This window comes from Salvelinus namaycush, chromosome 15, assembly GCF_016432855.1.
Source record: "Salvelinus namaycush isolate Seneca chromosome 15, SaNama_1.0, whole genome shotgun sequence".
Taxonomy (NCBI): Eukaryota; Metazoa; Chordata; class Actinopteri; order Salmoniformes; family Salmonidae; genus Salvelinus; species Salvelinus namaycush.
Window position 1 is genome coordinate 16,511,811 of NC_052321.1, and position 11,997 is coordinate 16,523,807.

Consider the following 11,997-nt stretch of genomic DNA (forward strand, 5'->3'; position numbering starts at 1 on the left):
ATCCTCAAGCAAAAAATCTGTCTGTGACCTTGAGCAAGGCACCTAACGCTAATTTCTCCAGGGTCGCCGCCAATAATGGCTGATCCCTGGCCGTGACCCCACTCTCGGAGAGTGTCTCAGTGGGAGTGGGATATTCAAATAGGACATTTCCTATTCACACGAATATAATACACATTGTACATGTGTGAAATTGGACAAATGTAAGCACCCATCTAATTATTATTATTTCACAAAAGCAGTTTAACACCAATTCACTTAGTCAGTGTATGTCTCTGAAGGGAAACTGATGTCGCAATCTATCAAATCATAATTGCAGGTATTGACAGAATAGTATGGTTTAATCAGAGTGATTTGAGTAGCCAATGCCATCCTCTAGGTATGATCTGCTAACTCATTCCATAACAATGAGGTAAACAGAGCAGTAGCAAGCAGGGGCTGTCTGGACTTGGATTTGTTATGCATTTGCAGTGTTGCCTTTGACTGTCAGAGATGTGCTATGTAAAATGACTGAATCAACACTCTTTAATTATATTTGTACACAATATACACTGAGTGTACAACACATGAGGATCACATAGACTGACCAGGTGAAAGCTATGATCCCTTATTGATATCACCTGTTAAATCCACTTCAATCAGTATAGATGAAGGGGAAGAGACAGGTAAAAAATAAATAATAATAAGCCTTGAGACATGGATTGTGTATGTGTGCCATTCAGAAAGTGAATGGGCAAGACAAAATATATAAGTGCATTTGAACAGGGTATGGTTGTAGGTGCCAGGTACACCGGTTTGTGTCAAGACCTGCAACGCTGCTGGATTTTTCATGCTCAACAGTTTCCCGTGTGTATCAAGAATGGTCCACCACTCAAAGGACATCCTGCCTTTGGAGTGGGCCAGCATCCCTGTGGAATGCTTGCAGCACTTTTTGTAGAGTCCATGCCCTGACGAATTGATGCTGTTCTGGGGGCAAAAGGGAAGGTGTTCCTAATGATTTGTCCACTCAGTGTACAAGCTCACTGTCTCTTAGCACCTCTACAAAAGCCAAAGAGCAAAGGCTGTAGGTCTGTGGAATGCCTCAGCTAGGTGTGACTGTCAGCTATTTTAGGTTTTATTCACTGGGAAATTCCAAGAAAACTAGACACATTGCTGTGGGTTATATTGTGTAATAGCTCTACATTTGTTATAGTATAAGGTGGTAGACATTGACGCAACTTGAGTTTTTTCCATAAACTAATCATTTTGAAGGCTTTGTTGCTAAATTCCTTGTCTCCTTATGTGTGGGACCGTGTTTTCAAGGGGATATTGTAGTGTGAAAGTCCTATTGAATGTGGACTTTAGTTCATCCTAAATTTCCATGCTGTTGACTTCTCAAGGATACTCCCTTTCTTCGAGGACTCCCCAGACTCAAGTGATAGATTCCATCAGAGTTTAAGCAAAGGACAAAAACAATGATAATATATTTTTCCTGATGTATTTATTGTTCGGTTGACATTACAAAGTAACTGGTAGAAGTATAAACAGCATTTGGGAGGTAAAACTATGGTAAAAATGTTTATAGACAAGCATCACTAATAGTAAAGTAAAAAATACTAAACAAAACAATATCCAAAGACATCCTCATGTCAGTGTGCAAACAAGTTTATACAATCAGGAACACGGGTCACGTTTCTTGATAAATTATTTAAATAGCATATATCTACACATTAAATAACCTCAACATAGAATAGACAAACATAACAATAATTTATCCATTACAAATGCACAGGACATACATAAAGCACAACATATTTCAGAAAACGTTTTTAAAACGTTAGGGGAATTTTCTGCTACAAAAACATTTTATATACATCATAAAAAAATGATTGTACTACAGTGACACACAAAAAAAGAAGCCAACCAATGTATACTCTGGTGCTAAAAGGGTACTCTCATGTTTTGTTGGTTTCAATCAAAAAAATAATGAGGTAATATTTGTACATAAAGGTTTTCCTTTGTTTTCCCCATCAGAAATATACACACATTCTCAAGCCCACAAGTCAGACATACTGTGCAGAAGAACAATGGGATTTAAATGACACCTAATTAGTCTATTTTGGAAGGTTGGTGTGAGAGTTAATACTGCACCCTGCTATGAGAGGACTTTTTTAGAGGGATTTATACCCTGTTTCAAGATTCCAGTTATTTAGAACGGGTTTTAATGACAATAAGACAGAGATGAATAAAGATGAGAGATATCCTAACTCTAGGATCATGTGTCAATACTCTCAACTGGTAGCAAATAAAATAAATAATAACTTATGTACAACCTTGGTAACAATAGTCCTCTCAAGGCAGGTTAGACTGGCCCATGTGTTTTTTGTCCCTCTCCACTAATGTCTGAGCTAAGATAAAAAGAAAAGACATCCTGGAATCCTGGCGAAATAGCAGTTGTGTTGTTCGCTAGTAGTCTATATTGGCTTTGGGTGCTAGTCCTGCTTCTGTGCTCCTTCCATATATCATCTAGAGTTCTTTCCTGAGAAACCACTTAGCAAGCCTGGTCAAACCCTGAAGACATACTTCATACTGAGCTGAACTGCAAGAGTCTACTAGAAGCCACTTAGTTACCGAATTTGAAATGGCTAATGCCTTGACTACAATTGGCTTAAGTGTCTTTATCACAAAGCCCTTCATGGGTAACATACACGCAGACAAACATTCACTCTCATTGATAGTAACTGCCAATCCATACCGTCCACGGTCCCTCAATAGTTCCTTTAAGGGGCATCTGTGGCCCATCTGGAGTAAATATCCTACTGGTTTCTTCATTTGGAAACAAGTCAAGTCCTTTTGAGTCCACAGCAGAGCTGAAGTAATGCTCGGAAATAATGAAAATACTCTTCCCTTTAGACCTCCATCCAGAGAGGGATAGCAACTAATTCAGAAGTGCAGAGAAATCTATCTGATTTCTTCACTGAGCAAAGTTATGCTCAACCTGCTGTTAGTGCAGGGGTCTAGTCATCATAGGGCAGGCAGTTAGCCTATGTCCATTCTGCCTCAATCCCACACACTTGCTCTCCATTCCACCAATGTGCTTGTCGCAAAGTAAAGAGTAATATTGATATGGTCCCAGGTCATATGTTACATTTATATTTGAGCAGGTAAATACATTCTTCTAAGAGCCTCTCTCTAGTCCGATTAAGAATCTGGAGGAAAAAGAGAAGGAAAGAATCAGTTAAAACCCTGTACATATTTTGAGTCAAAGGGCATGAGCAAGTCATTTTTTTTGTTTGACAAAACATTCCTGAAAGCATCTTACCTCTGCATTCATATTTGAGGTCTGAGAAGTATGTCATCTCCTGAGAGAAGACATACATGCCTAGTCTTCCACCAGCATAAGTCTTGTCGTAGATATTTCCGGAATCGGCCATGATTCTCTTCCCTTCATACATCACAACTCTGAAAGGAAGGAAGATGACATGAGATCATTAGCACATGAAAGCAGGAGTTTATGTGGCTTCAGTAAAGGCAGAGGAGCTAAAGAGTTCAAAGCTAAAGCTAATCTGAGCTCACCTGATGAGTCCAGACTTGGGCCTGTGGATCAGGTGCCATCTGTAGGCGGTGTAGTCTTTCCAGCCGATGTTCTTGGGGTCGTGCCACAGAGTACGCACCTATGAGGAGTAATAACAAAAAGACATGAGAATTGTTTCCTACCCAGTGGTTTTCTCTCGCACTGCTCTTATGTGCTTTGGGCTTGTAATGTGGACTGAAGCTGACCGTACCTGTCCAGCTGTGTCACCGGTGTGCCAGAGGGCATTCCTCAGATGCTCCCCAGGTCCTGTGGTGGAGTTGACCACTTTGATGGACACTCCGGAGTAGCCCTGAGCTCTGGTCGGCGTGTGGGACCAGTAAGTCTGTGTGATCTGCTTCCACATTACCACGTAGAACCTGGAGCTGGACTGGTACCCAAACACAAATCCAGCATAGTCATCGTCCCTGTCTGTGTTGATAAAGAACGTTCCACTGAAGTCCACTGCGTTGAACTCATCGAACCCTATAGACAACAAAGAAGTTGGTTAGGACTTTTCTCAATGGACCCATAATCTACGAATGGTAGTTTTGTAGCTGTTCTCTTTAGTTCCTAAGGTGTTATATATGTGTTACAGTACGTACCAACAGCGATGCCAGGGTCACAGTTGACGGTCTGCACCAGTTCTTTGCCCTGGTGACGGACCACCCAGTTGGGGTCGATCTGGGAGGTTCCCTTGGGGTCTAGCGGTACCATCTGGAACCTGCGGAAGTCCGTCTCACTGATGGCAAAGTTCTCAGGGCACACATCGTAGATATCAAGAATGTTGTCTTGGTCAAAGTCATCTTTGCAAACATCTCCACGACCATCACCTGAGAGGAGGAGGCAGAGAAAAGCACTTAGACATTTCTTCATGGAAACAACAAGCTAACCAACCCTATAGTAATCTCTGTGACTCTGCATTTCTGTAGAGAGTACTTTGTCTTTCTAGATGAATTATTCAATAGGTCAGTTGAATGGCGCCAATGTTTGATAGAGCTACCGAAGAGAGTGACTCACCATCAGAGTCCAGCTGGTCAGGGTTAAAGGCCAGCCTACAGTTGTCCTTGTCGTCAGGGATACCGTCGTTGTCATCATCGTGGTCACAGGCGTCACCCTTGCCGTCTTTGTCGTGGTCGGCCTGGTTGGCGTTGGGGATATAGGGACAGTTGTCCAAGTTGTTCTGATGACCGTCCTCATCAATGTCCTGGTTGTTGTCGCACTTGTCTCCCACACGGTCTGAGTCAGAGTCAATCTGGAGAACAACACAATTAATTTAGTCTTCACAAAAACACATTATTTCACACTTGTATGAGATAAATGTGGCTCTACTTCAATGCTCTCAGACATAATGAATGTATTTCACCACTCTCAACTTAAGTCATCTCCCTCAATATGAGAGGTGCTATTCTATCCCTCATCCTTGTGCCCCCTTGTCTTCAGATATGCTAGTAATTTCCCTTCAAACAAGAATACTGTTTCCTTGCACCTTGGCAAGACTACACACACACACACATACACATTCATATCTATTCAGAAGGGGGGAATGAATAAGGAGAGGGGGAGAATTGCACTCATTCTTCTCCCAGCTTTCACAATTTCACATTCCTGTCTTTCATTAAAGCTGAGCACAGGTGCAATCTATGGCTACTGTCCTAAGAGGCGGGGCTCTATGATAGTTCTACTTCCCTCCAAGATACTTGATAAGATTGGGTTCTTATGTAGTAGAAGATGAAAGCTGCAGTTACCTGGTCTGGGTTGTTTTCAAGAGGGCAATTGTCACAGTGGTCTCCCACTCCATCCCCGTCAGTGTCTCTCTGGTCCACATTGTAGACGTATGGGCAGTTGTCCCTCTCATTTAGAATGCCTGCGAAGTGAACACACATTTATATCAGTTTATGACAACTTTTAAGGACTGAGAGATTTCATTGTCTGATGTTGGAGGAGTGATGATCTCTTACCATCACCGTCAATGTCAATAGCACAGGCATCCCCCTCTCCGTTGTTGTCTGTGTCGACTTGGTCGGGGTTGCTCTCATGCACACAGTTATCACATCGATCACCAACGTCATCTCTGTCCACATCATACTGAGCGGGGTTGTAGACCATTGGGCAGTTGTCCTAATAATTTGAAAAAATGTACACCATTACTACATTGTTCATATGCTACTCGCTTTCCCCCTGACTCCTCCAATTTCTCTAACCCATAAGAGAAAGGACTACTGATTGCTGTGTTTGGTTTCTTTGTGGATAACCAAGTCCTGTTTTGATCTCTCACCCTATCATCAGGGATCCCATCGTTGTCATCATCATGATCGCAAGCGTCACCAAGCCCATCATTGTCGTGATCCTCCTGTCCAGAGTTGGGAAGGTTTGGACAGTTGTCCTGAAAAAAAAAGGATCATGGTTGGTTAGAGAGTCATAACCACAATAACACAGTGGAGAAGCAAGGGATATACTTTGTTCAGTGCTGGGGGTGTGATCCTTCCTACCTTCTTGCAGTGGTAGGTGGCGTTCTCCACACACAGGAGGTCTTTGTTGGGCCATCCATCCAGGTCAGTGTCATCTCCACAGATGTGGCCATTGCCAGCGTAACCAGGTTTGCACTCACAGCGGAACATAGTGTCGCTGAACTGACCCAGGTAGATACAGTTGGCATTCTTGTTGCAATCATGGCTGCCGTCTTGGCAGGGGTTACGGGGTGTGCACACCTAGGGGGAAGGGAGAGACACGTACTAAAGGGTTAAGATGTGCTGCTGACCTCCTAGCATTAGAATAAATAGAAATCCTCACATTTGTGTATTTTGTTGCAGTAGCCAGAGTTTGTCTCACCTGTTTCTTGGCTGTGGCCTGCTCCACTCCTCTCCCGAAGGGCTGTTGTCCTGAGTAGCGAGGGGGGCAGGCAAGGCAGTTGTAACCAGGCTCAGTGTTCTCACAGCGGTGGACTCCGTTGAGTGTGAAGCATGCGTCACGGACCTCCTTGCACTCATCGATGTCCTTGCAGTTGATGCCGTCTCCGGTGTAGCCCACTGGGCATGCGCCACACTTCCAGGAACCATCATCAAAGCTGGTACACTTAGCGCCAGCAAAGCAGGGGTTGGACAGACAGCCATCTATATAAAGAAGCATATTGATTTTAAAATACTGAACAAAAATGGATTTGTACACTTTTAGGTAAAAATAACAAATGCCATAATCTATTAATAAAATTCGTACCAATAGGGCAGTCCTCTTTTCCACACAGCTGGGATGTTTTGCCGTCACCCTGACATTCCTTTCCTCCGTATTTGGGGGTGGGGTTGTTACAAAGACGCTGGTGAGTCTGGAATCCACCTCCACAGGTGACAGAGCAGGTGTCCCATAAAGACCAGGGTCCCCAGACTCCGTCAACTAAAGTACAGCGAGAGAGAGATGAGTTACAGCTGTATCTCCAGACAGATAGATAGGCACTTGTGTTTAGATGCTGCTCTTCTACTTACTTGGACAAGGTGATTTCTGGCAGACCTCGGTCTCTCTGCCCTGTCCTTGGCAGTCTCTGCCTCCCATCTGGGGAGTTGGGGAGTTGCAAAGGCGAATGCGGGTGATGACTCCTTCACCACAGGTCACAGAGCAGGAGGACCAGGGAGACCAGTGGCTCCAGCCACCATCCTGCCTGACTGTAAAGGACATACACATAATTATTAGTTAATGTGCTATTACAGTACACATGAGATGTATGGTACTGAGAGATACTGTTGAGTAGAAATGGTAGGTTTACTCACAGCGCTTGTCACATTCCTGAGGGTAGCAGTCGCGGGTCTGCACAGAGGTGCCCTCGCAATTGCTGTTGATGCGGTCGCATGATCGACCTCGCTGCTGGATTCCCCGTCCACAAGACACAGAACAATGAGTCCATTCGGACCAGGGGGACCAGCCATCCTCAGCATAGTCACTCGCTAGGGGGGAGAGACAATGGGAGAGCTATTAACACTGCAGAGCTCAGCCATGGGGGCAAAGGATTTTCAAAGGACAGTCTATTTGAATAAATTTAGTCCAGAAGATTTGAGACCTGGCATTCCAAGGGGTACTCAGGGAATGTGAATGACTGACAAATGATGAAGGAAGACTTTTCCAAATTAAAATACACCTGATAGGCAGGTTGTCAAAAAAAGTTCAGGTCCACCTCACAAAAAAGTACTACAATTCTGTTACAGGCTTGTTTTCAACAGTAGACGAGTACTTACGGGTTCCACAACGTGGGCAGCACTCTCCATCGGGCACGGTGGCGTTGGCACAGGGCATCAGGGGACAAGAGATTTTGCGACACACAGTGGCAGAGTTCTATAGAGAGGATTGCTGAAATTAGTAAATAGTTTGTCTCCAGAGCAGGCTGTCCGGCTACAACAAGGACGGCCGGGAAAATAATCTGGACCATTAACTTTGCATTGCGCAAAAGTGGTTGCTGCTTTGCCAGGACTAATTGCTATGTTTGGGAACATTGGGATGATGTTTGGCTGGGGCAGGGGGATCCCCGCTGTGCTACCGTCCTAGATTTGTGCACCTGCTCTAGGGTTCAGGACAAGCAATGTGCTGGGGGTCTGGAGGGAAGGACGGTGACAGTGGGAAAGGCAGAACAGAGGGTCTCTGCAGATGTACTAATTAAATACACATTCTTGATACCTAGCCAAATAGATAACTACAATAACACCCTTAGTGAGAGAGAAAGTGAGAGAGAGAGGGGTTTGACATGGCAGAACCCCCCTACTGCTTTGTTGCTATTCTCTCAAACATCTCATTAGAGGTGAGGTGATGACTAGCAGACAGACACTGCCTAGTCACAAGAGCCTAAACACAAGAGCCCATTAACACCTCATTACAGAAGGGGTTGAGGAGCTACTGCCTGGTTTTCACACAGTTTACTACTGACTGGGTTACTGATTAACTGCATTCCACCAAGTGCGATGACACCTACCTGGCAGGTACACTCTGTGCAGCCGTCCACGGTCCACTCATCTTTGTCCTTGTGCACGATGCCGTTGTGAAGACAGACCCCACTGTGGATGTTCATCTGGTTCATGAGCAGAGTGCTCTCCTTATTCTAAACACAGAAGAGGGGAGGGAGAGAGAGGGACATGTGTTTAGACAATAGGATGGAAACTTTTACATAGCCAAGGTTCCAGTATAAATAAATGACCAATCTACATTGTGATTAGGACATAGCTTGATTTAACTAAAGCAAATACAAATTCAATGACAGCCAAACATATTTGTATATTCATATGGCAGCCATTATGATCTGTCAGGGCCTGCCATTCCAAGGGCAAGTGGCTGTGCAGTGGAGAGGTTTTAACTGGGAACAGATAGACTTGAGAGGGAGGGAGGAAGGATGACAGTGCACAGACCCAGCTGCTTTCTGTGCTTACCACTCTGTTGAGCTCGTTTGACAGCTGCTTAACAACCACGCCGAGTCCCTTGAGCTCCTTGAACATACTGGTGATATCCTCACAGGAAAAGCCACAGACCTGCTGAATTTCTAAAGAGGAGAAAAGCAATCAGTTAGTCACCTCCCTCCTTCACATGAGCACAGACCAGTAGGAGCAAATGGCCTTGTCCCTGCAGAGTGAAGTCTGGTCTCACCTTTGCTTTTGTGGCCAGTGTAATCAGTCCTTATTGCTGGGCTAGATCCATTGACTGGGTTGTCCAGGGTCATGACATCAGTCAATGTTGCAGCTGGAGGAGGACAGACAGAAATTTCCATGAACAGCATAATAACATCCACCTGAAGAGACTTTATTAATGGCCATATAGAATTCCGGTACTAGTAATTCTATTTGGTAATGAAATGCATTTAGATTTTTACAACTAACAAGCAATGAATAACATCAACTTATACAGTAATTCCAACATTTAAATGCAAAAATAACATTTATAATTTTGTAAATCACACTTACAGCTTTGGCATCCCTTATTGCGCATGATTGCCTCCAAAGTGGTTCCAAAAACGAAGCGCACGTTCTGAAGCACTCCCTGCACAAATACACATTCCATTTAGAGCTATTCCATATTCACACGTTTACAACTGTTCAATACATTTCCTTAGGGATCATAATATCTAAATGTGTATGTCAAATAATATCACATCTCTGGACGCCAAACGTTGCGCAGTGCGCGATCCACGAGGTTGGGGCTACTCAGACTAGGCTATAAACTTCAGAAGCATTTATTTTTAAACATAATTACAACATTATTTGCAATGTATTTATGAACACATGAATCACGTCATATTTACCATAAATCTGTCTTTCACAGCTCCTTTTCCAATTCTCAGACGGGCAATGTCCGCAACCTCATGCGTCAGGACCTTTTGGATGGGCACGTCTATTTCGGATATATTGATCTCTTCACATCCTACGAACAGCTGGGCACGATCTTCCTGAATGAACAGCGTGATATTCTTCCAATGTCCTGTCGCTAGATCTGCATCTTCTATGGACACTACCTGTTGCTTGTTCCTGGTAGAGTATACCACATCCAGAGTTTGCGCCTTGCCATTAGAAATAATTTCGAATATCGGTCCTGATCCGTCTTTCTTCTCCACAGTCAAAATACTACCCCTGGTTTTCTTGTACTGCTTGAAGTTGACGAGGAGAAGGAATCCTCTTTCAGCTTGTACTGAATCAATGAGGTCCCTGAAGGAGATCTCGGGAACCGGGGGGATCAGGTCTGCGTTCAAGACCTTATAGGCTGGGCTGTAGGGATCTGCGCCTTTTACCAAGGTAACTCCTTGGTGCCTCTTGTTCACTTTCACAAGCTCGAATAGGTCGTATACACCGTTATCATCTCCACTCTCTGTGAAGGGAGAAACTGTAATGAGTCTCTCTTGGCAACTTCACGTTCACAGATAAAACATTGCAGGAACATTTAATGGAATAATTTCATTGTTGAATTTAAAAAGCATATTGTCAAAATGTTTATAATGTTTCCCCAAGTTTCCAAAAACTCACCTGCCACCCGGCTGCCCTCACAATTCCAAAGCACCAAAAGGAGAAATACTCCTGTCAGCTTCATCTTAAAACCTCAGGAATCTGTTTCAACTAGAAAGTAGAAAAACAGTTAAATAGGTATTGTTATTTACACACTTCTCAAGATTACAGTCCCATTATGAAAACGTAATAAATATATTTTAAAAAGCTACATGTTATTTAAAGAAAATATTATTATTAGAATTTACCAACCTGAATAAAATAAATAAATCACAGACGGATCAGTTGAGGAAAGCCCTGGATTTTCACAGTTTCGTTGTTCCGTTATTTCTTCTTAAATTCTCCAAGTTTATTCCCTTCGTTGAATAGTTTTACTAATCTTATGTTCGCTGAAAACTCTTTTTCAAGTTTGTTCTTTCTTTATTCTGATGCTCAAACTATTCTACTAACACTGTGGACATAAGTGCTATTTCAATAGTTTCATGACATTCCTGAGACAACATCTCCTCCAATCAGATCGCAGAAGGAAAAAGGGACGAGCTTATCTTCTTACCTCATGACGCTGAGAGTAATTTCCAAGGCGAAGGCTACACATAGGAAAAAAATGCATTCCAGAGCCGAATTTCCATATAAATATTTTATAGAGGACAGGGGCCAACCAGTCGTTTCCTGTAAAAAGTACATTCTTTGTCAAATATGCTTCCCTCTTTATTTTCATTGTCTCTTTTTAATAAAATGTACAAAAAAGTGTCATGATTTACAGAATTAACCATGTAGATCCCCTTAAAATAAAAACATGTGGATTGTTAGCCAATATATTATTGAGATAGTCATATATAAATGAAAAAATAATACTTTAATATGATATAAGCTAATGGCAAATGTATATATAAATTAATGTGAATACTTTGGCTTTTTGAGAGGATGCATAGGCCTATTGCTGATCTATTCCTCTTGCCATTCACAGTTCATCCACTGGGTGGCGTTGTGTGAGTTTAGATTTGAGTTGGTCAGACTTTCCATCCTCACATGAAGATGAGAAAAGTGAAGAAAGTATAACTTCAGAAAACGTTATTGCCACTAGGAATTTTGGGCCAGACTAGTAGACTATATTTAGGATTTTATTTGGGTATTTAGGATTTTATTCCATTATTACACTTCAACTGAAACCGTTCATGTTTATTGATCATGTATTCATTTTGTATTAGAAATTAAACAAAAAAAGGGAAATAATCATCCTCATATGTATCTGATCATTTCCATCACTTCCTTGGGTTCTTTGCCTAACATGACATCACCAATCATGTGAAAGGTAGAGCCATGCATAGCCTATGAGTCATTCTTAAACCCTCTTAAACCTCCTTTTGGTTTCCCCCTATTATGTAATGACAGATTCCCCCCTTCCTGATTGAGAATTGTTCCACATTTCACTTTTTCAGATTAAGCATTTTACCCCAAATCAATGTTAGCTAATTCTTGGAAAAGTAT

General features: G+C 42.6%; 1 protein-coding gene across 1 annotated transcript; it reads right to left on the reverse strand.

The window, feature by feature from the left end:
- Positions 1-1,458: 1,458 nt before the first annotated feature.
- Positions 1,459-10,962, reverse strand: LOC120060229 (thrombospondin-1-like). Its single transcript, XM_039009388.1, has 22 exons — positions 10,762-10,962; positions 10,531-10,620; positions 9,816-10,375; positions 9,478-9,553; positions 9,164-9,256; positions 8,950-9,059; positions 8,499-8,624; positions 7,771-7,867; positions 7,309-7,482; positions 7,027-7,203; positions 6,764-6,937; positions 6,380-6,660; positions 6,040-6,258; positions 5,826-5,933; positions 5,509-5,668; positions 5,296-5,414; positions 4,568-4,802; positions 4,153-4,380; positions 3,762-4,033; positions 3,553-3,650; positions 3,299-3,438; positions 1,459-3,185 (listed from the first exon to the last, which is right to left on the reverse strand). The coding sequence occupies exons 2-22, from the start codon at positions 10,592-10,594 to the stop codon at positions 3,178-3,180; spliced, it is 3,519 nt and encodes a 1,172-aa protein (XP_038865316.1). The 5' UTR covers positions 10,595-10,620; positions 10,762-10,962; the 3' UTR covers positions 1,459-3,177.
- Between the last annotated feature and the right edge of the window lie 1,035 nt (positions 10,963-11,997).

Coding starts and splice junctions, on each gene's coding strand:
- LOC120060229 (XM_039009388.1), bottom strand. CDS start 10,594: ATGAAGCTGACAGGAGTATTTCTCCTTTTGGTGCTTTGGAATTGTGAG. Junction 5,934..6,039: donor CCACCTACCACTGCAAGAAG/GTAGGAAGGATC, acceptor TTTTTTTTTCAG/GACAACTGTCCAAACCTTCC. Junction 4,381..4,567: donor TGACCAGCTGGACTCTGATG/GTGAGTCACTCT, acceptor TCCTCCTCTCAG/GTGATGGTCGTGGAGATGTT.